This window comes from Blennius ocellaris (assembly GCF_963422515.1).
Source record: "Blennius ocellaris genome assembly, chromosome: 7".
NCBI lineage: Eukaryota > Metazoa > Chordata > Actinopteri > Blenniiformes > Blenniidae > Blennius > Blennius ocellaris.
In genome coordinates, this window is record NC_137656.1 from 5,687,301 (window position 1) to 5,714,840 (window position 27,540).

General features: G+C 41.6%; 3 protein-coding genes across 4 annotated transcripts; 2 read left to right on the forward strand and 1 right to left on the reverse strand.

The window, feature by feature from the left end:
* Positions 1–847: 847 nt before the first annotated feature.
* coq2 (coenzyme Q2 4-hydroxybenzoate polyprenyltransferase) lies at positions 848–5,945 on the reverse strand. Its single transcript, XM_080498989.1, has 8 exons — positions 5,881–5,945; positions 5,224–5,573; positions 3,777–3,943; positions 3,490–3,611; positions 2,948–3,033; positions 2,714–2,847; positions 2,067–2,255; positions 848–1,024 (listed from the first exon to the last, which is right to left on the reverse strand). Exons 2-8 carry the CDS (start codon positions 5,516–5,518, stop codon positions 851–853), a joined length of 1,167 nt encoding a protein of 388 aa, XP_080355115.1. The 5' UTR covers positions 5,519–5,573; positions 5,881–5,945; the 3' UTR covers positions 848–850.
* A 2,346-nt stretch (positions 5,946–8,291) lies between these two features.
* LOC308132761 (zinc finger protein 462-like) lies at positions 8,292–18,918 on the forward strand (the record flags this gene model as incomplete). Its single annotated transcript, XM_080499943.1, has 11 exons — positions 8,292–9,543; positions 10,576–11,988; positions 12,064–12,752; positions 12,842–13,131; positions 13,420–13,538; positions 13,814–13,930; positions 14,056–14,293; positions 15,348–15,490; positions 15,591–15,814; positions 16,655–17,603; positions 18,419–18,918. 11 exons carry the CDS (start codon positions 8,292–8,294, stop codon positions 18,508–18,510), a joined length of 5,526 nt encoding a protein of 1,841 aa, XP_080356069.1. The 3' UTR covers positions 18,511–18,918.
* A 1,005-nt stretch (positions 18,919–19,923) lies between these two features.
* mfsd10 (major facilitator superfamily domain containing 10) lies at positions 19,924–26,934 on the forward strand. Of its 2 annotated transcripts, XM_080499169.1 has the most exons (13): positions 19,924–20,034; positions 21,993–22,177; positions 22,841–22,937; positions 23,021–23,124; positions 23,291–23,449; positions 23,553–23,744; positions 24,061–24,163; positions 24,283–24,394; positions 24,504–24,612; positions 24,699–24,789; positions 26,100–26,147; positions 26,236–26,325; positions 26,405–26,934. In XM_080499169.1, exons 2-13 carry the CDS (start codon positions 22,025–22,027, stop codon positions 26,506–26,508), a joined length of 1,362 nt encoding a protein of 453 aa, XP_080355295.1. In that variant the 5' UTR covers positions 19,924–20,034; positions 21,993–22,024; the 3' UTR covers positions 26,509–26,934. The 2 variants fall into 2 exon arrangements, with proteins under 2 accessions (XP_080355295.1, XP_080355294.1); XM_080499168.1 differs by having other exon boundaries at positions 26,236–26,934.
* Positions 26,935–27,540: the final 606 nt, after the last annotated feature.

Genomic DNA, 27,540 nt, shown 5'->3' on the forward strand with positions numbered 1-27,540 from the left:
GTGGAACTGGTTTCACTTCAATTACTTTGTAGGAGTTTACTTGGGCGTTGTCAGTGAAGGCAGATCAACATATTCACAGACACCTTGTGGCAAAATCTTTCATCAACATGGAGGAAGTATTACACTTTATTAATCTGGGTCAACACTCATTGTTGTTAACTGCATTAATATTGCAGTAGAATTGAGAGACGTGTGCTTCCACTTGGTCCGGTGATTCTACTCAATGAAAGGAAACTGTATTAATTATTCATATTGTATTATTCAATTGTCTACATTACTGTAATCTGATTACTTTGGCCTCTAATATCTGCACAGTACATTTAAAGTGACCTAACACTCCCACAGTCCAAAAGCATTTGAGGCTAATTGTTTTTTTCTAAATTGCTCATATGCTCATTGCTTCTGACAGTTTGCTGATCAGTACAAGGTGCCCCCCTGCACTTAAATATGGTACACAAATAAAGTTGCCTTGCTTTACAATTTAATGAAAAGTTCAGTTAAAGCAACTTCCCTGCTTCCAGGACTTGAGTCATGATAAAATAGGTTTAGAAGACTGGTGTAGATTAATATGGATAGATGACCAACCCAAAACCCGAGGCTGGTGCACAATTCATTGATCAGACGTCTAAAGAGAAACATCACCCCCTGGTGGTAAAAGAAAATAACGCATACTGCGGGTTAAATGTACGTTCATAAAGGGAAATCATATTACTTTATTTTAAAAACATTTTTTTAATGTATCGTTGTTTAAGACAACAACCAAAAACACACGTACAAAGTGTGCATCCAATTATCTGAATTCTTAAAAAAAAAAAAAAAAAAAAAAAAAAAAACCATATTGTGTATTTATTCATGTTGAACACTGACTGTCTCTGATTTCTTCTTCATTTTGCAGCAAAACCTCCCTTCGCTGTTTCCACAAATTGCCTGTGACGATGCCTAAAAATAGCAACAGTCCAAGATTCTTGTTTGACACAAATTTCTTCCAGCAGTCCTCTGGTTTGTTGATGTCAAGTGTATAAATCTACAAGAGAGGGAAGAACATATTGAGTAATATCACTTAACAGTATGTTATTCATACCAGTAGTTTTCAAAGTGTGTGACCCTGAGGGGCTCTCGAAGTTGCATGAGAGGCACAGGAACAACTAATATATAAGGATCACTGGCCTTTACCCGCTTCTTTTTATTTATGTGTAAAATTGATGATTTAAAAAAAAAATTACTACAGAGTAAACAATATTGGATTTAAACACAGAATTTTAAAACTTTTGAGCATATTGAAAATACACTCAATAATTAAAAGTATACTAATCAATTAAAATGATAAAGATTTAATGCAAAATTCTAAGTTTAGCAGGTATGACAGCTGCACACAGAATTTAAGCATCTAATAAGCATAAGACTTGTATTTTTTATTGCTTATGGAGCTGTAAATAATACACTACATTGCCAAAACAATTTGCTCAGTTCTCCAAATCATTAAATTAATGAGTTCCAATCACTTCCATGGCCACGGGCGTGTTAAACCAAACACCTCGGCATGCAGACTATTTCCGTAAACATTAGTGAAAGAATGCGTCGCTCTCAGGAGCTCAGTAGATTCCAGCTTGGCACAGTGACAGGATGCCACCCGTGCAATAAGTCCAGATGGGACATTTCCTCACAATCAACCGTGAGTTGTGCTATAACAAAGTGGAAGCAATTGGGAATAACAGCATCTCTGCCACGAACAATCACAGAGCGGGGTCTGCGGGCGCTGACAAGCACAATGTGCAGAGGTCACCAACATTCTGCAGCGTTTGGTGTTGAAGAACTCGACTGGCCGAGACAGATTCCTGATCTCAACCCAACCGAACACGTCTGGCATGACTAAGTGCCGACACTGTGAGCCAGGCCTTCTCGTCCCACGTCAGTGTCTGACCTCACTCAAGTTCATATGCGTGTGAAGGCAGGCGAGCGAATAATTTTGGCAACATTGTGCATCTCATGACGTGGAAAACATTAGTGAGTAGTACAATCGCGTCAAATTCGTTTACTTGATGCAAGACTATGCATTTATTCCTCACCTGGCGCGCCACATGAGCAGCCACGGCGGTCAGGACTGTGTAGTATGGGAGTGTCTGTTCAGCGTTCATGCCCGCTACGACCAGTCCCGACATCATGGCCACAGCGAAACCACTCAGCCAGGGTTTGGTTTGGTCCTGGAGCCTCAGCGCAGTAGATTTGACTCCCACCTTGATGTCGTCCTCCTTATCCTAGTTAAAAAGGAAAGAACCATGGGAAAAAACTTGACATTGGTTATCTGTTCAGTTCCACCTTCAGAAATGGAAAAAAAAAATAAATAAATCTGTGAAATATCATATCTACAATATAATAAACAAAAGGAAATTCAAACACTTGAAGTTGTTTAGCTATTAATATGTATGCATATCTGTGTGTCCTCTCACCACATACTGGTTAAAATTAAACATCTCATATAGAGAAGCATCTCAAATACAAGGGAAAAAGTTTTTAACTAGATTTTTATGAAACTGTGAAAATCCCATATATTTTAGATGCTGTCAGTCAAACTTAAAAGTTAAAATTTTTCTTAACTGATATTTTTGGAAAAACACACCTGTGTGTCAGGAAATACTCTTTCACTCATTGAAATACTGACCCTTCTCAAGTGATATATTTCACAGGAACTAAACACAGTTATTTCTGGTGTCACCTGATGTGCATATATCGTGTCGTATATCAGCGTCCACATCAAGCCTGAGAAATACAGCGGAAGGCACACGGACCAATCGCAGGAGCCCTTAACAGCCGCCCAGCCCAGCAGAGCGCCCCAGTTAAACGTGAGCCCTAAAAGAAAGGGAACAAAAACACTAAAGAACTTTAACTTCACAGACGGTGTGAGACGCTACTTTCATACAGAGGACCGCACAGAATGAGCGGGTCATACCCAAGACGAACTGTGGCCAGTAGGTGATCCTCTTCATCAGCGGGTAGGTGATGACGAGGGATAAGGAGGCAGCACCCAGAGCTATGCTGCGAGTCCAACAGAAGTGAGAATTACTAACCCTTCTTTAAGAATGGTGGAACATATAAAATGTTTATCTTCAACTTTTTATCTTTCAACCTGTTAAGAGTTAACTAAACTAACATACAAAGATTACTAATGAAACGTTCATATTCTTAAGTGAAAAACACACCTTTTTTTTGTATTTCCATATGAAAATAGAAACAAGGATATCTCAATGAATGCATCTCACAACTACAAATATTTCCTTAACAAGGTATAAGGGTTAACACTGCACATAAACAAACAGCAAGTGAAGTGACACAGGTCTAAAAAGAGATTAAAAAACAAACAAAAGCATTAGTAACCATCTGAAGCGCCACACTTTATTCATTCCCTCACTCATGAATGTATGCATTGGTTGCATCTTGTATTGTTTTCTCGTCCAATTGTTTTGAATTAAAGCTCAAAAAAAAGGAATCAACCTGTAATAGTTGAGGCACAAAAGAACCCCAAGAGCGAGAGACAGCTGCCCGCCCAGAAAGACCAGTGCCTGGAATCGAGAGATCTCTCCGGACGCGATGGGTCGGGAGGCGGTCCTGGTGACCTGCAAGAAAACATTGTGTGTTTCAACCAATCAGAGCCGAGAGCAAGTCCTCTTTTTCCTGTCATATAGTACAAAGCTGAATGTTTCTGACTGAATACGGATGACTGGATGCAATTTTGTGGGAGAAATATCCCCAGAGTGAGATGAACGTCAGACTCATAAAACCTTTTTGTCAAAGTCTTTGTCCCACATGTCGTTGATGGTGCAGCCAGCCCCCCTCATCAGCAGGGCCCCTGTGCCGAACAGAGTGAGCATGCCCAGATCGGGCAGGCAGCCGGGGTCGCCCGCCAGAGCAATGCTCCACGTACAGGGGAGGTACAGCAGCCATGTTCCTGCAGCACAAGTCAAGGGGTCAAGTCAGAGGATTGCTATTAGAAAAAAATGCACAGCTTAAAAATTAAGGAGAAACAGAACAGGTTTTTTTTTCTGGAGATGTTAGGACACTAACCGTTAGGTATCATCATCCCGATACTTTTCCTTTGGCTAATACGCACAGCATCCCTTGACTTCTTTTAGATCATATTTTTTAAATCAAATAGTTTATCGTGTTCAGTTTTTCTTTTTTGGACATGTTATTGTAATATTCCAGTTTTGCTAAACTGGTTTAATACTACAGTTGGACTACTGTATTCAAAATATGGAGTGACAATAGTCTATAAAAACTCTATCAGCAGGGACTTGAAAAGATTAAATGGTAATTTATCCAACGAGTTTCATACCAGCAACATAAAATCTGTGTGTGGAAACAGTGCCGTGCTTTTACCTTGCTGAGCATTCGTTTCAAATAAACACTTAGCAATAGCAAAACATTCCAGCTTCAGCTGTGTAAAGCCTGGCTGAATAACAATATGTGAGAAAAGCAGCTTTTAAATTCACAAGACCAGCCGTAATGTCATCAAAGAATCATTAAAAGGTTCAGTATTTGTCATGCACACTTTCCTATGACTTACACTCAATGAAACCTAATCTCAGTTTCTTCACTTCTACTTACTACAACTTCAGAGACCAACTGTGAGTAACACTAAGGTGTTACTGATTTACTTTACACTTTTAAACCAATTATAATGTGCCTGATGATGACGCCTCAAACTCACATTACCAAGCTTGGAATGGACCATTGAGGATTATCTGTGTCGATGAATTGGCTTCCCTTACAGTCTGAATCAAATGAGTTAACAGTGATTTGATCATTTTAAAAAAAACAATTAAAAAAAATGCATTGATTCATGATACCACTTGGCAGAACAGACCGAGAACAAGTTTAAGTGTTAATAATGTGTGCATGATCCAGTGTGGATATTTGTGATGGTCCAGTTGTGCAAAATACCTCATCTGTGATCAATGACTACACTGCACTCAGATATAATTGACATCTAACATGTTGACGTAACAGAGATGTTTGCCAAAACAAATTCTACTTTACTCAGTCCGCCGCACAACATCTGGTCAAAATGACGGCTCTTCCAATCTTCGACTAAGGTTATGTAACTTCCACATCAAATGTGCCTCAGTGCTACCTCTTGGCCAGGTCATCACTGTAAATGAGAACTGGTTCTCAAATGGCTTACCTGGTGAAATAAATATGTACATACATTTCAATGAATATACAAACCAATGGGTTTATCCAGCCGCATCAATCGCAGGTATGGTTGGACGTGAACTGGTGCTGAGTTCACAATGGCAGCAGCGGATAAACTGAAGGATCTTCTCCCACTGTGCACTCTAGCTGATGGCCGGATGCCATTGCAGTGCTGAAAAATCCTGGCCTCTGAGCAGCCTTCAGTCCTCGTCCATGTCTTTTGAAGGCAGCAGTGTGACAGGCTTGAGATGCAGGAGTAACCACCTCCATGATGAATCCTCCTCAAAGTGTCTGCGGTCAGCAGGCTGCTCAGCTTGGCTCGAAACATTTTGCCTCTCTGAGGTCAGATGGGCATTTTTTTTTAACCATTCAATGAGTAGCTCCTGAACACACAAAGAAGAAGAAAACACAATAGCTTTTCCACAGAGTGACAGTGATTTGCTTCAACAGCCTTTTCTTTTGTTTTTGCAGAGTATGAGCTGCACAAATACGGAGCTGAGTTACAGTCCAACTATTTTAACTGTGTTATCATTAAAACAAATATACATATATCACTATTCACCGCTTGAATCGTTCATAATATGTCTAATATTAACTGTTAATGTAAAATGCTGGCTAATCCTAGCTTCGGTTAGCTGCCTCATGTTGTCCTCCTTATAACTGTACGAAACAGAACCAAAACCAACTTACAATGTGAGAAACAGAGACGAAATGTGTGTTTATAGGACGAAAGAAACGACATGCGGCTGTCAGGTCATATATTTACATTCTTCCGTGTTGTGGTACGTCTCCTATTAACGCACGACAAGAAACATTCATTCCGGAACCAATGATGGACCACTTTGAAAGCCACTCTTTTTTTATTAATCGAATAATCGATTCAGAACAATGCAAATATTTCAAAGATATTGCCATTTCTAGTCTAATTAACAATGAGGTTTTAATACATGTCAAAAACATACATACATACATACATACATACATACATACATACATACATACATACATACATACATACATACATACATACACGCATGCATGCATGCATGCATGCATGCATGCATACATACATACACGCACGCACGCACGCATGCATGCATGCATACATACATACATACATACATACATATATACATACATACATACAAAAAATAAATAAATTATATACACTGCTATCTAGGCATACATACATTCACACATATAACACATATTTAATTTAACATGTCTTACAACATAAAATATTTTAAGACTGTGAAATATATATGTATACATAAAATACACAAAAAGGCATTAACCCAGAATAAAGAAATAAATAAGTATACATGGCGTTTCATCACTGTTTTGTAGACACATAGGAGACATGTTCATTGTAATACGATGATCGCTCTTGTTTTCCAGCCACACTACAAATCAGTAGCATTATAACTGACACTTACAGTCATCCAAGCTCTTTTTCTAAGTAACACAACAAGACTTAAGAATGACCCAAAATGAACTTATCTCCTGGAATCCATGTTTTTTTTATTTAATTTTTTTTATTTTAATTTTACGTTTTAATATTTTTACAATATCATTTCGAGGATATGATGCTCTTGCCTGTGCCACTAGGGTGCCACAGTTTGAGAGCCACTGGTTTACGCTGTATAATGATATGTGCAGAAAAGAGAAATAAATAATCCAGATGAAAAGTACACTCTAAAACTGATGCTTATTCTATTAATTTTGAAATGCCATACATCTAATATGTCGTTTTTAAGTATACTATATCTTAAAAAGAACTTTAGGAAACAAATTACATTTTAAAAGTTAGGCGTTACTTTAAAAAAGTAAAATATCGAAAATAATCATACTACTTCCGACTGCGGTCTCATTACGAACAGTTTTTAAAAAAAAGGTTAAAACACGATTTAATTTCTGAACACATCACTACATACATATATTTACATCTTTTCAGTAATCCCAAACACAGTAAAAAAAAATAACAACACAAAAAACAAACAATAAACGACAACTTTTATTTGAAATACAGAATTAACCTGTTTATTGTGAAGGGCCGGGCACTCCGGGTGGAAGTGCAGTGAGACATCGGAGCGTGGAGCCACACACGCTTTTCCTTTTTTTGTAAGCCCGGGCGGAAGGAGAAGCCGGACGGAGTGGTACTCGCGGGAAAAATGGCGGAAATGTGTGGCTTCTTCACGTTATCAACAACTACTCGGATGATTGTCGTGTGAGCCTTCGGGCTGAGTCTATCTGCACTCGTGAGTACGCAACCTGCACCCGCGGAGCGTAGACCCGCGTTATATCTGCTCACTTTTTCCTCTTTATTGTGATCAGAGTGAGTTTACCGAGCGGACTGCAGGTCTCCTGTGTCCTGCTTGGAAAGTTCAACACCGAGGCGGAGTGCTCCCCCTTTTCTTTTCTCCGTCGGTTTCTTTCAGAAATGCCCTCGTTTGAAGTTATTTGAGATGTTCTACTAAGTTTGAACTTCTTGTGTAATTTAGTAACGCGCGCTTTTCCGTGATTTAGGTGCTGGGCAGCTCTGATTTTTCCATGTAAACCTTGAGAGAGGAACGCAACATGCAAAACGGTACGTATCAATCATGATGGTCGCTCGAGACGTCACGTGATCGGATAGTATTTACTGCCATGTTTTACTTACTCCAGCAGATTCCGTGCAGCTTTCCAACTCCGGCCTCGTCAGTCAAAGCAGCAATACAGTGTCCTCTGCAAAGCCTTACCACTGTAGCCACTGTCCCCTCGTCCTCAAATCCAAGTTGTACCTTTTCGAGCACCTCAACAAGGTCCACGGCTTAAATGTGGACGCTGCTCTCACACATTCTGGCTTGAAACCCAGCAGTTCTGGAAGTGATTTGAAATGCCAACACTGTGATTTTATAGATGACAGTGGGGATGGTTTCAAGGATCACCTGAGCCAGTGTGTGAAGAAATCTGAGGTGTCCTGTTTGATGGGCCCTCGTGCCAGTGATCAAAATCCTGACACTAAAATAACATTAACTGAGCGCAAGGAACATCCAAGCAATTCCTCAAAGTTTAAATCCCCGACTAATTTGTCAAAGCATCTGAAAATATACACAAAACCGATGCAAACCATCACAAAGTTCTTAGTGCCAACATCTAAATCTACCAGGAAGTCCACAAACCCTGACGATGCACAAGAAACTCTGCTACTGCAAGAGGCTTCATTGCGCTCGACCCCAAACAGTCACGGTGTGTCTCAGGTCAATGCACAGTCGATTGACATAAACACAGTTTCTCCTCACTGTTCTTTGCGATATGACGCGCTTTGGGCTGCCACGCTGAACAACTCAAAAACTGAGGAAAAATCTGAAGAAGAACTCCCCAAGAATGTCGCCAAGAGGACTAATAGTGACAGTCCAGCAGGTGGCCCTGTTAAAAAAGCAAAATTACACACAGAGGATACAACTCTTCCACAGAATGAAAATGCAAGCAATCGCAAATCATGCAAGAACTTCGACTTCGAACTTAGTGAAGATGAAAGTGAAAAGAGGAATCCTGCTCACGTGGGCGCATTGGTTTATTTTTGTAAGCACTGTGACTACAGTGATTTGGGCGTCAGAGGCATGTCAAACCATTATAAGAGCAACCACCCTTACGTCAGATACAACGCCACCTACGTTCAGGACTCCAGTGATGAGAGTGCTACGTTTCGATGCCTGGAGTGTCCAGTGGAATTTACTAGCACAGCCAACCTCAAGAGGCACTACAAGAAAGACCATCCAGATGCCCCAAATGTATTTACAAAGAAAGTAAGTGAGCTTAATTTGGCTTTCAGATGTTTTCTGTGCCCATTTAACACCACTGCATTGAAAAATCTGAAAGAACATCGCAGTGAAATGCACCCAAACCACAAAGTGAGTAATTCTTTGTTGTACTACCGATACTCTGTGACGGGATGCCCAAAGGAGTCACATCAACTGAGTAAACATGAAAGAAAACCAGAAGATTCTTCTCCTGAGAATGGCTGCTTATCGCAGAAAAAAGCCAAAAGTACCACTTTCCCTCAATCCACCTCCAAAGGAGCAGGCGTGACCTTGTTCAAATGCAACAACTGCGCCTTCAGTCACAAGTCGGTGGTTGTCATGCATGTTCACTATCAAAAAAGCCACCCGGAAGAGGCCATGACTATTGACAAAATCAAACAGTTGGCTCGTTTCACAGTACACACAACAGAGCCGACGTCGCCTGAAAAGTCTGCAAACTCTGAGACGGCATTAACAAAGTCTACAGCTTTGAAGAGTCCCTCAGATCCCTCAAAGAAAGGCAAAGCTGAGCCATCACCTCCAAATGACATCAGGTTGTCTTTCGACACTTGTGAGAGTCGGTCAAAGTCCCCAAATAATCAAGTGGATAAATCTTTGAAGAAAAAAGACAAGTCAAAGAATCCGTCCATCAAACAAGAAGTAGAAATTCCGCTAGATGAACACAATGATCCTTCCTGCTCAAATGCTGACATTTTTTATTGTCCTTTCTGCACATTCGAAAGTTCCAAATTGAAAAGTGTGCTTCACCATCAAAATGCAAAACATGTTTTACAAAACATTGCAAACACTGACGAGATCTGTAGGTACAGTGCTGAGGTGCAGAAAAAGAAAGCTCTTAGTAAAGCCGAGATGTCCGAAACCATTCCATCCCGTCATTCTGACACTGAGCAACAGGTGAAAGTTGAAGCAAACGATGATACAGATGCTTGCTGGACTGAAGTTAATCTATATGCAGATCCAACCAAACTGTTTTATTGCTCACAGTGCAACTATGCAAACCCTTCAGCAAAAGGAATCCAGTACCATCATATCAGAGTGCACATGGGCAATGTTACCAACAAGGAAGACGTCATCAAATATACAGATTCTGTTTTACAGGAACTCGAGACAACAAAATCTCAACCAAAGGAGCTCCCGTTTTTGACTCGTCTACCTCGTCCGCACATCCACAAACGTGATAGACATAAGTTCTTCTGCCACTTTTGCAACTACAGGCATGTTGGTATTTCCCAAGTCTTGAGGCATTACAGAAAAGTACATCAAGGACACCAAGAGAAGCGTTCCACCATTGAAATGTACACATCTCTCGTCCTCAAACAGGCAGGGATATTGCAAGTTAAAGCAACAGTACACAAAGAAATCGATAAATCTCTGAAGAAAGTCAAGACGGTAAAAGAAACAAAGCTCCCCAAAATCTCATCAGGTAAACAGAAACTGCTGAGGTCATTATTGTGTAATAAATGTCCATACAGGACACAGTGTGTCTATCTTTTAAGGGGGCACTTGGCTAGAGTTCATGATAAAAAGTATCGGGCCTCAGAGATCTTGAAGTATTGTTTTAAACAAGGATCATTACAAGCAGGCTTTCACTGCGAGTTTTGCGTCTTCTCCCACGAACATGGACCCACCGTCTTCAAGCACTGCCAGGAGCGACACCCGTATAGGAAGTTGACCCTCAACTACGTGTTAACTCAGCTACATGTCGGTGCCCCAGCGTCGCCTCCTAAAAATAAGGAGCGAGAAGTGATGAGCACAGACGCAACAAGCGACGATGACCGCAATGACGGTTTACCGTCCAGACAAAGTGAAGTCAAGACGTATCCCTGCAGCGAATGTTCTTTTCAAGGAAGCTCATTAGAAAGTGTCATACAACATTTTCGTACAGATCATCCTTGGACTGAGAGACACAGCCAAGTTCAAGACGACAGTGAAGCCCGCCCACCGTTTGATTCTTTTCAAGAGCCACTTGATTTGAAGAAATCAGATGGTGATGATGATGATGACGAAGAATCCTCTCAGGAGTTCAAGTGCCCTTTTTGCCCAGCAGTGCTCAGCACCCACCATGGCCTCAACACCCACTGTGGATTAAAACACCAGAAGGATGTGAACAATACTGTCCAGTCAACAAAAGTCAAGACACGCATGCGCCTGTACAAATGTCAACACTGCAGCTTCGTCAACACTTGCTACCAATGGGCCCAATCGCACAGCCAGAAGAAGCATCCCGACCTGACCGCCGAGCCAGAGAGTATTCATGTGGATATGAAACGGGTGCAAAACTTGGAATGGGTAACAAGACATCATAGTGGGATGTTGAAAATTAAGGCGTACATATGTACAACCTGCTCTCTACTCTGTAGAACTGTGTCGAAACTGATCAGGCATCGGGAGAAGGACCATTCCGTGACCTCTGTGGCTGCTGCACAGAGAGAGCTCAAAGCAGCCTCGAAGCCACCAATCAAATGTAAGATAGTCCTGCCTCAAGTCCATGGTGCTACGAAATTAAAACTTTCGAAGGCCTTTCTAAGTAAGAAAGGGCCTTCTAAGTTTAAGTGCCTGCATTGTCATTATGTCTGCACCACCATTGTGAAGCTGGGTCAACACGTGCGTCTTCAGCACAACAACAAATATGCAATTTCAAAGGGTTCCTTGTACAAATGTGTGGTCTGTTCCAAAAGATACTTCACGAGAAAGCATCTTGCTGGTCATTACGTTATGAAACATGGAAAGGACGCCTACTTGGCACACTTTGTTCCAGTCTACATGCAACCGAAGCCGGCCGCGACATCTTCTGGCTCCCCATCAAGTGAGCAGCGCTCTGAATCGAGCACATCGGCAGAGGAGGGTAAAATACAGATCTACAGGTGTCCATTCTGTTTATATGTGCACACCAGCCCCCACGGAACTCTCACCCACTGTCAAATGAAACATCCTAATTTCACAGTGAAGACGGATATTCTTCAAATAGACACAATCCAAGTGACTCGCCTCATCGGTAGTCGGCAAGGGTCCAAAACTAAACTGGGAGGGTATGTGTGTAAAAAATGTTCACATGTTTGTACGTCAATAGGAAAATATAAACTCCACTGCCAAAAAGGCTGTAAAACGGCTTTGAACGATTTGGACAAATATAAAAATGTGGCTCCTCACAGGTTTCAGACCTCAATGTCTTTGGGCGACGAGAGAAGAGACGGAATGTCCGAAGTTGATGCTGAACAAAATCCCCCGTCGGTTGCTCGTGAAACAAACTCATCACAGTCTCCGCTAACGCAGTCCGAGTCAAAAATATACAAGTGCCACATGTGCAACTACAGGGGATTATACCGGCGATATCTGCAAGCTCACTACAAACAATTTCACAAACTGAATTCAGATGTTATAATGAAGCTGCTGCAGAAGTATAACAAGCGGAGATCCTTCAAGATGTCGAAACTGCTTGAATTACCTGAGGAAAAATGTGAGCAAATCCCACACAATAGGTGTATAAAGTGTCCAGACCTGACGTTCGACTCAAAGGAGCTGCTCCTTGAACACTACTGCACTTTTCATCGCTCAGAAATACAAATGGACTTTGTTGTGCTGTCAACTGGAGAAAGGAAGAAATCAACGGGGCTTTACATGTGTAAGCATTGCATTAGACAGTTAAATGGCATTAAAAAGCTCGGCATTCACATGCAAAAACACAGAGAAACCAAGAAAGAGGAGGCAATGAAGCAGGCAGCTCTCCAAGAGTCTACACTGGATCCCAATTCCACTGAGGTATGTTAATTTATCCAGAACACAAATTTGAACTTTCTTTGTTTCTATTAGAAGAAATTATTTCAACACCATTTCTATTTTATTTTCAGCCATCCATGATCGATGAGCAGCCCGCGTTCGAGTCTTTGGAGGAGTTCACACCAGGAAGCGCGACACCGTTGGATTTGACCGGTTTGTCGACCATTCCTGTCGAGTCTCTTCCCAAACTGGACGACACGAAGCAGTCGGCGCCACAGGGAAATGACAACAAACACACCTGTAAGCAGTGTGGGCGGTCGTTCATATCCCCAAAAGTCTTGCTCTCGCATGAACGAAGTCATGCTACCATGGCAGCTATCAAGAACTTTGGCAGCAAGTTCATAACCGACCTGGACAGCAGGTGAGAAGCTTCCGTTTTTACTACAAATGTTTACACTTGTGATGTGAATTGTGAATTCCCATGTTTACACTCTGCTCCATTTAACGGTTGTAGCCTTCAGCTTCACAAGTGTCGTATCCTATTTTATTCAGTTTAATTTAAACAGCACCAAATACAACATACAAGTCATTTCAAGGCAGTAGAACAGAATTCGTTTTTGTCTCTTGCTTTTGATTGTCACTGGCTTCACATAGCAAACAGGACTTACTTTTGTTTTATCATTCAATTTCTCTCTTGTTCTCTGCACAGAGTTTCCAAATACGTCATATACAAGTATGGTGTTACGAGACCATTTCAGTGTAGCATCTGTTTATACCGAGCACCTGTGCTTGGCCTGTGGTGGAGTCATTTTCAGAAAAAGCATCAAGGTAAGATTTATGTTTTATTTCTGGTCATAATTCTGCACATAGAAAATACAAATTCTGTTCATTTTAACTGACCAAGAAAATCACAGGCTGGAGCCGGTGGCTTATTTATGCATGTCCTGTAAATTCTATGGAATAACCTAGAATATGTACAAGTTACAAACTTTGTATGAAAGCCTTATGTCTGCAGAACTTGGTGTTTATGGTGTGCTGTGCCTCTTTCACATGAACTTTTCTTGTGGTTTCCTTCCATCGTCTTTGTGCTCCTGAATGTCCAGATGTTGTGGATCTGACTAAAGCCATCCACGATGAGGATGTTGGTGAGGAAAGCGTTGAGAGGATGGGCATGGAGCCTCCAGAACTACTGAAGCAAACCGGCAGCTTGTCTGATCCTGGTGACAAACGTGCAGTGACTGAAAGCAAGTGCTCCATTTCTAGCTGTATAGGTTCTCTCAATGCTGTCAAATAAATCTGTTTAAAAACAAGCCACTTAAACTGACTGACCGTGTCCATTTGACAGACTCCATGGACTTGGAGCCTCCGGACGTGAGGAGGCAGCTCAACCACTTCAACTTCATGGCACAGAGGAACGCTGACGCGCATGAGCAAGAGTGGAGGTTACGCAGGGACAGTCTGCTTTACTGTGAGATGTGCGATTTCAACACTGAACACCTGTCGAGTATCCGGCGGCACTACCTGAACCGCCACGGAAAGAAGATGCACCGGTGTAAACAGTGCGAGTTCTTTACCGAGTCAAGGTACGCTGCAGACATTTTCCCCAGCATGCTGAATTAACATACATTGCACTCAACTTTTCCACCAGTTCCAGTTTGAACAACTCAACATTGGAGTATTTGTCTACTGTGCTATAAAAGACCCGGTATTGCTCATTTGACTCTAAACTCGTGCTTCTTGCCCACATATTCATTTTCATACTATTAAGCTGAAGATTTTAACTTCCTGCGTTTCACATCTGATGATGGTTTTTACCACCGTTGCAAAAGCCAATCTACTGGAAGTTGAAGAGTTTCCCTGTGGGATTAATCAAGTATTTCTTTTTTCCTCCACATTTATCACCTAATTGTCCAAATAATCATGCCAATGGTTTTATATCACAGCGTATTTGATAGCTTTTGTATGTCCTGTTACATCTATATCCTCATATTTATGCCTGGATAATACGTTTCAGAGATTTGACTCTATGGACACATCTCAAAATTCAAATGCTATCATCCCTGTGTATAGTGAGGAAAAATACTTAAAGATATCACGTTGTGTTTAATTTGATAGTGTGTCAATTCTCAAAAACACAATGAGCTTTTAACAAATTACAAAATGCGTCCACATATTTCCATGTTCTCTACCTTTTGAATATTTGCGAGCTAATACTGACGGCACATTTGAATTGATTTTATGTTTCTCATGTAGAAATGCCTGAGAATACTTCCAATACTGCCACAGACTGAGCTTGATTTTTGATATTTGATGGACACTGATTGGGGAAAAATACTCTTCTCTGTTCCGATTCTACAAAAAAATAAAATAAAATCTTTTCAGTTTTCAACATGTATCCTTTTATATTACTTATATATCACAATATTTCACAATATGGCAAATTGTTATTTACGATGTAGCACATGCATACACAAAGCCTAAGCCTTTGTACACAAAGGATGTCAAAATTTAGATATGAATAGTCATAAACACATATTTACAGAGGTCATCTTTCACTTGAGATATGTAGTTTATTGTTGGTACCACAGGCAATCTCTAGATATTTGTCACAATTTGTATTTTGGTTTCCTCCTTCAGAAAAGTCCTAGAAATGCACATGTTGATGGGCCACTCCAGCTGTCAGTCTGTGCCGACTCATCAGAAAGACCTCTGCTGCCCTTTCTGCCTCTACCAGACCAAGAACAAGAACAACATGATCGATCACATTGACCTGCATCGCGGTACGTACGTCTGTGTTCTCCGCGCTCCTCGTCACCCCCGTCTGCCGCATCCTGCTCACTCCGCCCGTCTCTTCTTTTTATTTATTTATTTTTTTTCCAGATAACCGCGTTGTGCCAATAGAGGTCCGCCGCCCGAAACTCTCGCGTTACCTCCGAGGCGTCGTCTTCCGCTGTCACAGGTGCACCTTCATGAGCAGCAGTGCGGAGAACCTCCGCCTGCACATGACCAGGCACGACGACGTCAGACCCTACAAGTGCCGGCTCTGTTTCTTCGACTGCACTCAGCTGAGCGACCTGGAGGCGCACCTGAACGATAAGCATCAGGTGAGGATGTGGTTGTAGTCCCCAACAGTGCATTACTGGAATTCCTCCATCTGGAGGAAAAAAAATGCACTCATTCTGTGGGGAATTTGTGTGTCTACCTTGGTTCAATCTGTTGTTTTTAGAGTTATGGGATGCCGCTTAAGTTATTTTCTTTTGAAGATACTGGCCCATTTGAAGACATCACTATAGGGGGAAAAAAATGACAATCGATGGCATAATGCTGAACTAATTCTGTCATTAGTCCAATGTGTAACTTTCAACTAAGCAGATGGAGATGCCGTCACCTGTTTGTTGTAGGTTTCACATGTGTTGCCTCAGTATGCCGTTGTGGGATATGTGGGGAAGAGGAAGTTGTTGGAATTCCAAGTTTAAACTTTTCCAACTTGAAGCAGTCCTAAGTTCAGATTGTAAAACACGATTTGGTTTTGGTAGCATTCAGAGATTCCGTAACCATTACAATGACTTGGGTTTGAAGTGTTCTGGTCAACGAAATGCAACATGATGGTTTTAATTTTAGATCTCCACTGGCACAAAAACAGCATTGCTGGCTGCATCAATATTATCTGCATTTCAACTGCAGGAACATTTAATAAGGGAGAGCATTTATCAACCTCCCGCTATGCAGTATCTTCACCTAAGAGAATAGTGTAGATTTTAACAAATGTAGTACTCAAGTGCTTGTGGTGTTTTGGGTCCCTGTCACTGCTCAGGTTGTCTCCTGTCCATGCTTGTCTCAATGGAACTATCCACAATACCAGTAAAGCGAAATCAATATGAACACAAGTTGAACCTCCATGTGTACAGACATGTCAGCCTCTCCTTCCTCTCTTTTTTGGACAGGTCATGAGGAATCATGAACTTGTGGGTGAGGTGCGTCTCGACCAGCTGGAGGCCAGGTCTGGTCAGACCCCCTACGTGGAAGATGAGCCTTTGTCCAACGCAGAGCTCTGCAGCAATCGTAGCGAAGACGAGGACATGGAGGAGTTGTTTACAGACTGCAGCGACGTTCAGCAAGCTGGGAACCAGAATCAGGGTCAGGAAGGAAATGGAGGAAGCCCCAACATCAAGACTTTGTTGGACATTCATATTGCTGAGCAAAAGAAGCATGAGCCAGAACCACAGCCTGGGTTGAGGTCAGAAAGCGACGAGCAAGACCAAGCAGAACTCTGGGGCAATGAAGGCGGGGAAACGGCGGGGAGCTCGCCCACGTACTCCAACATCACTGATGAAGGCGAGCACACTGAGTCACAGAGAGCACTGACCATTGAGGCGAGCGTAGAGGACGACATCCTGCGCAACATCCTGACGCTTGACGGCGACGGCAGTCTCTGCAGGACCTTGAAGAAGCCCGACCCGGACAGAATGGTTAAAATGGAGCCAGATACCTCCCCGAGGGATGAACAGAGCAGCATCACTCAGGACCAGAACTTGGCAGAAATCAGTCCAACACATGTCACTGATATCAAGACCAAAAAGAGTTTCACCAGCGAAATTCAAACTCTCCCGCCCAGTATTTTGCCCAAGCAGCCGAGCTTGAGCCGTGAAGACGGCTCTCCGACTTGCCAGCTGGACCAGGAGCAGAGTGGGAGGAACGACGACGACGCACCGTATACATGCAGAGAGATGCCAGTGCTGGAGAATGAATACCTCAAGGATAAGATGCACTTCCTGGATTCTTGCAAGCAAGAGAAGGACGGTGATCATCTGGTGAAGGAAGAAGACGTCAACATGAGCAGTGAAGATGACGCCAAGTCCTGCAAGGAACAGCAGAGTGCCAGTGAGCTCACAGGTAACTATGAATCTCATAATATTTCCTCATCTTTTTTTTGTTTGACAGCGACAAACCATCTAAAATCTGAGTCGTATTCCTTAAAACAGTGGTCCCTAGCCTGTTTTGCATCACGGATCGATTTTAAGCAATATAATTTTTTCTGCGGCCTGACAAGACGGTGTATGAAAGGAGGTCAAACACACATAATAAAGCACAATAAAGTGTCTTGTATATAATTTCATTATTAGATATGTAACGTAAATTTACTCATTCCAAAAACTCATTTTGATGGCTTCGCTAGATAGCAGCTCACCACGTTATACACTTGATTTGGAGCATGAGAATCACTTGTTGAAGTCCTAATTTAAGCAGGATTCTTGGTATTTTCTTTTGAATGGAGCTTTGCTTTTCGTGGCAGGTGAGGAGCCTGTCATAGAAGCTCTTCAGCTGTGTTTGCTTTACGTTAGTTTGACGACTTAACGATGCACGGAAACAACTGAGGGAGTCGAGTGCGGTAAAGAAGTACTGGCTGAATAGAGATTAATGGATTTAACTGCACAATTTCAAAATAAAGCTTTCGTTGGGGACCTCTGCTTTGAAGCATTTGCTGCTTCCACTCCATAGAGTAATTTTCAACTCGGTGCATTTGCTCCAACTCGCATCTGCTTTTCCTGGAGAGAAAGTCATTCTGCATATTCAAAAATCCATTTATTGAAGTTGGAGTACCTTCGCCTACACAAAAATGTGTTGAACACGTGTACTCAATGGGTCTTAGTTAATCACAACTTGAGAAAGTGTGAATCACCCAGGTTTTACTTTCCCTTCTTCACCAGCAGACAAGAGGAGCTTCACTTGTGAGCTCTGTGGGAGGAAGCTGGCGAGCAGCTCTGAACTGAAGCTGCACACCGTGCGTCATGGGATGTAACGTTTCGACTCTCGCCTGCACACCCAAGGAGCTCCGACAGACCGTCCACTGTCTTTCAACTGTTACTGATTACTGATCAAGTGTTGTTGTTTTTGTATATTTGGAACCTTTTGTAATGCGTTTTTACTGTAGACATCTTGCATTCAGAGTTTAAAGTGGTGTCTTTCAGGAAAACAAGTGTTCACTGTGTGCAACTAAGATATTTAGTTTTTTTTTCTTCTGACAGTAATGGATGTCCATGTATAAAGTTTTTTGATTCTCCGCTCCCCTGCATTTTGTGACGATGTGTTTTATATAAAATCTGTTGCTGTAAAACTAGTCGTTACACTTTGACCTGTTTTATATATCTACTTTAACTGACTGTTAAACATAAAGATGTGAACAAACCTCAAAACCAATGGGAGTAGAAACAGACTGCTGCTTCAACAACTTGAGTATTATGCAGTTTCATCTAAGTACCATTTACTTTGGTATTGCAGTTCCACAATGAAGCTTTTGTTATATTTTCAAGCTATGTTTTAAAAATTAAATAAAATATGAAAATATACCTGTTTTTTTTTTCCTGTTAACACTTGATGAATGTTCATAAAGTGCAAGTCATTAAAACTGCATGTAAAATGATTGTCCTAATAGCACATGAATGCAATGGATGTGAAACTAAAAACTAAATCTTGTATGCAGAATAGACTATATTCTGATTTTGTAGAAAAAAATACAAAATGGCAACATCAGACATCTTGAATGATGTTACATCACCATAACCAATATTGGCCAGTTTAGTCATTCTAGCTATTTCAAATCTCATAAAGCCAATCATATAAAACTTTGCACATGTGATGGGATATTTGAGCCATTATCATAATAGCATTTTGGCAATGTAATAGGTTATTAGATTAAGAAGTAACAGTAAAATTTACATATGTCAAGAAAAGGTGGAGAATGTTTTTGTGTTTCTTATATTTCTTTGTAAAGCATTGTGAACTGCCTTGTGTTTGAATGGTGCTCTATAAAAAATAATTTCCCCTTGCCTTGACTTCATAACTGCACAATGATGTACAGCAAAAACGACATTGAAATCCTTTTTTTTTAATTTTCCAGTTTAGATCAAGGGCCACTTACAGTTCATTTGGTGCTGAGATTAGATGAGATGAAACAAGATTACATAAAATCAAATTGGGTGAGATTTAAGTGGATTAGATGAGATTTTATTAGGTTTGCTCAGATGAGATATAATGTATGAAAACATGAGATAGATAAGATCAGATAAGATATGACTATTCGTTAGAGTAAATAATCATCAGAGGTTTCATATGGATGAAACCAGGTGAAGTAAGAAAAATACGAGCAGCACCTGAACGCACCGTGGTGTGTTTGCGGTCATTGGTCACGGCGCGCTGTTGTCATCCAAATGTAAGAGGACACCGCTTCCTGGTGTGTGGACTCACTATAATGGTCAGATGAGGAGGAGGAGGAGGTAGAAACCTTCCACACCTCGATGTGAGAGCAGCTCTCCCCGGAAACGCAGTGAGTAAAATCCTTCACCTTGTCTCGGATCTCGCCGTGTAAAGTGAAGATGCTGCCGCCGGTGTTGTCACGGGGTCAGCGTCCGGTTACACTGCCATCCACTCACAGGGAACACATTGCGTCTTTCATTTGGGTTGTTTTATTTGTATTTAATTACAAATAGATTACTTCACGAGTAATGAGAAGAGTGTATGGAGCAGGATTTGTTGCTGTGAGCACGCAGAGGAGTTATTTCCTTCTTCCTTCAACGTCGCATTTCTCAGCCTGTTTCCTTATGACTTACTGTAAAAGAAGTTAAGTAACACCCTGGCACACAATCCTCTTTATAAACATGTATCTTTGGAATAAGCAAACTTTTCACACAAACGTTGAAAATTTGGCAACATCCACAAGTTCCACACGTAAAAAAAAAAAAAAAAAATTACCAGTACAAGTAAAGTTGATCACATTTTATAGCTCCTGCTTAATGTAGGTCTGTTGAAAGATTTATAGATAGGAGGAAACACTTACAAAAAAAAACTCGTTGAAAGAGAAGAATTGTTGAGACATACAGTATGTGTTCAGTCAACAATCTGTCAGCAAGACTTTTGAGGATGGCACTCCTGCCTCACATTCAGAAAATTTCTGGTTTGAATCCTGTTTGGGGCCTTTATGTGTGGAGTTTGTATGTTTTCCCTGTGTGCATGAAGGTTCAAAAACTATAATAGTAGTAATTATAAGAATTATAATAATAATTATTATTATTAACTGACAATTCTGAATTACCTATCATCCCACAACTTTTGAGATTAATGGATGACCAATAAAACAAACAGGTTTGAGGTGTCTCAGAGAGACAGACAACCACTCACATCTTGAGGCAATGCAAGCAAGATTGGGATTGGGATTGAAAATGTATTGTCATTACATGCAGAGAAGTACAAAGTAATAAAAAGTCATTTGGCATCCCATTGTTATATTCAGAAATGTGTGATTATATATCTCTATTTGTATGAACAGAAGAGCGAACCCAGTCAACAGTTCAAAAGATCAAATGACAGTGAAATATACATATGTACATATTTTATATAGATAAATATTAATATATAGACTAAATGTACAGATATACAATTGAGACGTATATAGACATACAATCATAAAATGGGTGCACATGTGTAGAGGTAAGGTTGGTGGGAGGAAGAATCCAGATTGAGAACAATGGTGGAGTGGGGTCTGCAGGGGTTAAAAGTTTAAAAGGGAGACATCTCTGGTAAAGAGAACTGTAAGCTTTGGTCCTGGGGCGCCTGAAGTGCCTGCCTGAGGGAAAAGGCTGTAAACAGCCCATGTGCCAGGTTTGAGGAGTCCTTAAAGATGCTGCAAGCGTGAAGCAGACAACATTATCTCTCGTTCAGGGTCACCAATTAACCTCACATGGGGACTGTGAAAGGAAACCAGAGTACAGGGAGGAAACACAGGTAGAACATGCAAACTCCACCCAGAAAGACCCCGGTCAGTACTTGAACCCTGAGGTTAAAGTTTACTAATATAATTATCTGATGCTGCAAATGAATAAAATAAAACTACTACTATACTTATACTATATATACCTATACTATACTCCTTCTTTAAACACAGCATCATTAACTGTAGAAGCAAACCAGATGCATGATGTTGTATGTGAATTATAGAAAGACAATAATGTGCTACAATAAATAACTATTCCATCAGTGCAAGTTAAAGGGGGAATAGAGACACTGTTTAAGTCCAGTTCATCCCAATTGCTTAAAAAACAACAACCAAAAAACATGAAGTGAAGTATGCTAATATTCAATAAATAAGATACAATATGACCTTCTGTCAGTGCAGATCATTTGAGAAAATAATACATGCTAATGAAACAGATTGGGATATTCTCTTGAAAAGTCCTGGAAGTGAGGCGACACTTGTTCTCGTGTTCTCATGTTGTGTGCGTCCAACAGAAACAGAAGTGTTGCCGAACTCAGGCGGAGGAATGTCGGGGGAAAACAAGCCTGCAGACGATGGAGGCTCCTTCTCATCGAAGGTCATCCGCGTCGTGTTCGTCACACTGCTGCTCGACTTGCTGGGATTCACCCTCATTCTACCTCTGCTGCCTTCCATTCTGGACCATTATGCACAAACTGGGGTCAGTTCGGTTTCAGTGCTTTGTTGCATTTTTATTTTGTGTCTGTGGACTTCTTGTTTATTTATTTAAAAGATCAACCAAATCGCAAGGTGTACAAGCCTTTATTTTTTATATATTGCTAAAAACTGGATCCTCTTTTACTCACACTTGCACACTTTTAATAAAAAAAACTATATTACTATATTGTATTAGATTGTATGGTATTATATTATTATTGTATTGTATTGTATTATTGTATTGTATATTGTATTATTACACACCCTACTTGATTAGAAGAGTGTTTTATGTGGGCACATTTAATCAAGAAAGTGTTTTAAGCCATTATGTTTTGAGACATGCCTTTAATACTTTGGTAAAAAAAACCATGATTTAATAAATAAGAAACATAAGAAGTGGAGCAGAAATAGATTCCTCTTGAAGACAAACTAAAAAGAAAGTACAAAAATGTGGTATTTAATCATGCATTTGTCATTTTCCTGGCTGACCTTGAAAAGGTGGCCTTGAATTAGATTTCTTGGAGGTGCAGATTGCAATGTGCTCTCACACAGAGAGAGTTTTGTGTAAAATCCCGACCAAGTCACGAGTGAGCCGACTAATTGGAAGAGGAGTCTGTAGAACCGTGTTAAAGTGACGCTTGGGTCTCTGTGTTGTGTGGTCTGACAGGATGTCGTGTACGAGTCTATGCAGAGCGTCGTAGACTGGTTCAGGGAGGCGGTTGGGATTCCTTTGGAGAAGAAGTACAACAGCGTCCTGTTCGGAGGTATGTCAGATTGATTTCACTGCCCGTCGAGCTGAGCCGGAGCTGATCCCAGGACTGGTTGATTTTTTTTTTCTCTGTTGCAGGCCTGATCGGGTCGCTGTTCTCTCTGCTCCAGTTCCTGTCGTCGCCTGTGACGGGCGCTCTGTCGGACCGTCATGGCCGACGACCTCTACTCATTCTCACCACAGTAAGAAGAAAAAAAAAGCCAGTGTTCCACTTATACGGAATTATGTTTATTAACGTAGTAATCCTAATCCCTGCTGATCTTTGAGTCACTGACTTTGTCACCATTCATTCCCCACCTCGTCACAGTGCCGATTCATTCAGATAAAAATGGACGCCTTATTTTTCAGTTGGGGCTGATGTCCTCCTACGCAGTCTGGGCCGTTTCCCGGAGCTTCAGCATGTTCCTTTTGTTCCGGGTAATTGGGGGCATTTGTAAGGGGAACGTCAGCCTCTGCACTGCCGTCGTGGCTGACCTGCCTTGCCCGAAGGCACGGAACAGAGGAATGGTAGGTACACGCGTCCTGGCTCTCATCACGATCGGGATCGGAGGCACTGGAGCATCGGTTACGACGAGGATCTGATCCTCACGGTTGCTTCTCATTCGTGCAGGCGATGATCGGCGTGGCCTTCTCGTTAGGCTTCACCGTCGGACCCCTGCTGGGAGCTTACTTTGCCATCAGCTACAGGACAGCAGGAAACGACTTCTACCACACTCCGGCTATGCTGGCCTTGGCTTTCAGCGCCGCCGATCTCCTCTTCATCTGGCTCGTGCTGCCAGAGACACTAACCAAAGACAGAGAGGTCCGTTTGTGGAGACGGTCGGTGTGAGACAAACCCAGCTGCTTAGTTTAAGTTAGGAGGCAGCGGCTTTTAGCAATTCTTTTAAAAATTAAACCCACACATTTGAGAGTAGGATTATCAAGGTCTTTTATTTATTTTTGACTTTATTTTAACATGGACTCTTATTTATTCTTCTGTTTGAACCTATTTCCACTTATCTATTTCACTACATTTTAGGCACCTTATTTTATCTATCTATCATCTATCTATCTATCTGAAAGTGCACTTTCAGTGCACATAAACCGACAGCCTGATCATTTACAATGTTTCATCCTAGACTTCGTCTTCAAGCTGCGGGGACTCCCGGGACCTCCTCAGCCCCATATCTTTGTTCCAGTTTTCAGCCGTGACCAGGACCGAGGAGCCTCCTTCTAAAGAACGTAAGCATTGGACACAATGGATTTCCCGAGCAGGGTTGGAGCTTATTTGCCCCTTTGACCCATTTATCAAGCATGATTGAACCTTGGCACGCTGATAGGAATCTGTATTTCTCTTGCAGAAATGCAGCGGCTTCGCATGTTGGGCCTGGTTTATTTCTGCTACCTCTTCCTGTTCTCCGGCCTGGAGTTCACACTAAGTTTTCTGACTCACCAGCGATTCCACTTCACCAGGTGGGAAGTCAAAGATAAAGCCCCGAGCTGTTTATTGGGATGTAGTGAGAAAAAAAGGAACAAAAACTAGCTTACGTTTTCTTCTTCTTTTTTTTAAATCTCACAACAGTATGCACCAAGGCAAGATGTTTTTCTTCATCGGTGTCATCATGGCTCTGATCCAGGGAGGATATGCTCGCAGGATCAAACCAGGGCACCACATCAGGGCCGTTCGTCTGGTACGAGCATCACGGTTGGATTTCAGATAATCCCAAGTTCTAGGTGATTTGACCTCGCTGTAACTTTTCCTTGCTTTTTTTTTCAGGCGATACTAATGTTGATCCCAGCATTCATCTTGATTGGATTGTCCGTGAACGTCACGATGCTTTATGTCGGCTTGGCACTGTACGCCTTTGGTGAGTCACCGTGTCTGGAAAGTAGCAACAATAACAAATCCTATTCAAACTAAGCAGAACAAAATACACTCTTGGAAATTAAATCAAATGGAAGTGGGGGAAAAAGGTTAATATATATATATATATATATATATATATATATATAAACATGAATTAATTAATACAATAATATGCAGAACCTGGTCATTTCAGAAAACCTTAGTACAGCATATATGATGCAACGTAAGAATGTTTTTCTTTTTCTTTTTTTTTACTTAAACTGAAACAGAAGTGAACTTCTTTGAACTAAATATTACTTTGCAGTATCTGATAAGACACGTCAAAACAATTTCTACTGTACCAACAATGCAGCAGTTAAAAAAGCATTTCGCAACCCGAATAATCTGCTTCAGTACGTGTGTTTCGTCATCGACCCAAGACTAACAAAGTCAGGAGAAACTGTTTATGCTGCTAGTCGAGTTTTTATTGGGCTTAGAAGGTCAAATAGTGATGTGACAGGAAACAAAGCCTGTATGGATAACTACAAATCATCATTTTGAACTCTGGGCAGTGAGGTACTTTCTGGCTGAAGTTTGCATGTTCTCCCAAAGCCCGTGTCGGTTTCAGTCAGGGCCACACTCCTTCATGCTTTGAGGCAGTAAACGCTGAGTGATTCTGGCCTGTCCCAGACAAAACATGAGCAATCGTGAGCATATCACTTGTTGTGGCTTACGCTGGGTGTTCTCAACCCGTACAATGAGTTTTGTTCAAAGAAGGCTGTTAAAACCGTGCAGACTGAGACAATTCTCCGTCTCGTCAGCTGCAAGCGCAGCACAACGTAAACACTGCATCAACACAATGGTGAACAGTCCCAAGCAGTAATAATGATGGACCACATTCACATTCTGCTCTGTTAACCTTTTATTTTGTGGTTGAGCAGGATGAGAGTGCAGTCAAACTTAATGACAAAGACAAGTGTCTGCCAAAGTTTATAACATGACAGTGTAGCAGGTAATGAAATGATTTGATTGCTAAAATGATGGACTTTTTATTTAAATTAATAAAGACATACTGTGACTTGAACAAGCATCCGGACCCCTTGATCTTTTCCAGTTTGTCACATTTCAACTACAAATTTAAATGCATTGACGTGATAGACAAACACATGCTGCATAATTGGGCTGCATAAGGGGTGTGGATACTTTCACAAGCCACAGTAAAACCCTCCCAATCAGTCACACATGGATGAAACACGGTTGATTTTCATCAGCGTATGAGGTGATTTCAAAAACATGAAGCATGCAAACAGATAAAGCTTCTTGTCTCCACAGCGGCTGCAGTCGTGGTTCCCTGCCTGTCGACGCTCGTCTCTGACCACGGTGAGCCTGCTTTTTCATTCCCACTGACGATGGCACTCTTCATTACGACGCAACGCGCTCACTGAACTGACTGTGGCTGCCCTTCCAGGCTCGGCCAGTCAGAAAGGCACCGTGATGGGGATCCTGCGTAGTTTGGGCGCCCTGGCCAGAGCTCTGGGACCTCTCGTGTCCTCCTCCGGTGAGAGATTTCGAGATCATTTGCAGCTTTTTAATTATTTCAGTTCCCTCGTGTTTTACTCGTTGTGTTTTCTCTGCAGTTTACTGGATAGCCGGAGCGCAGGCCTGCTTCCTCATCACCTCGGCCTCCTTCATCGTGCCTCTGGCTCTGCTGAGCACAGCCAGGCAGCTCAAAGTGGACTGAGCACCACAGAGGCTCAAACATTTTTTTTTTTTTTTTTAACGAATGTTTTTAATGTTTACATCTTCTGGGAAAGTTCGCACTGAGTTTTCACTCTGTCTCATTCAATAATAACGGGGAGACGTTTAATGTCTGTGCCGTTGGCCAAATACAAAATCCCGTGACGCAATAAGACGATCCCATGAATGAATGTTGTTTATGTGCACATGTGGACCGATTAAGACTGTAAACTACACGGGATTGGGCCAATCTGAGGAAATGTATGGTTATGGGTCAAGGATATAACTTGATATTGTCGTATTTTATCAATCACACTGATTTTGTATTTTTTTAACATAGTATTTTATATTGTCACTCACTTTGAAACATATTGCTGTATGTAGAGATATTTATCTCATCTAAAGTATTTAATAAATGGGACAAAAATGGCTTCAGTGTAAGATTCCCTCTGTAGTCCAAGCATTGAGCTTCACTTAGAGATATTTGATAGTACTACTACTGTCAATATTTCCAGCAATGACAGAAACCTTTAAAAGCCGTTGGTTATTTTTGACAGATGAGATAATCTTATCTTGGTGAGAATTACATTTATAAAAGTGTATAAAAAGCAGCTTTCACAAGTCAAAAACCCCACTGATTTATTCAAAGCAGCTCGTAGTGAAACGACTTGATCCTTGTTCAACAGAACAGCTGTGAACTCTCTCCCGCCGTGGCCTCTTCTGTGTTGTGCATCTCTACGACGGCGCCCGCTGGCGCCCCGGGCAACGCGCCCGTATGCAACGCGACGTGCCGGGCCAAGCAGGACGCCACGTAGAAGCCCTTCCCGCAGATGACGCACTCGAAGGGCTTTTTGCTGCCGTGCCTCCTCATGTGGACGGACAGGTCGCCGCGGTAACGGTAGTCCTTCCCGCAGATCTTGCAGGAGTACGGCCGCTCGCCGGTGTGGATGCGCGTGTGGTTGTTCAGGCCGCACAGCTCGTAGAAGCTTTTGCCGCAGACGTTGCACTGGTAGGGCTTCTCGCCCGTGTGCCGCTT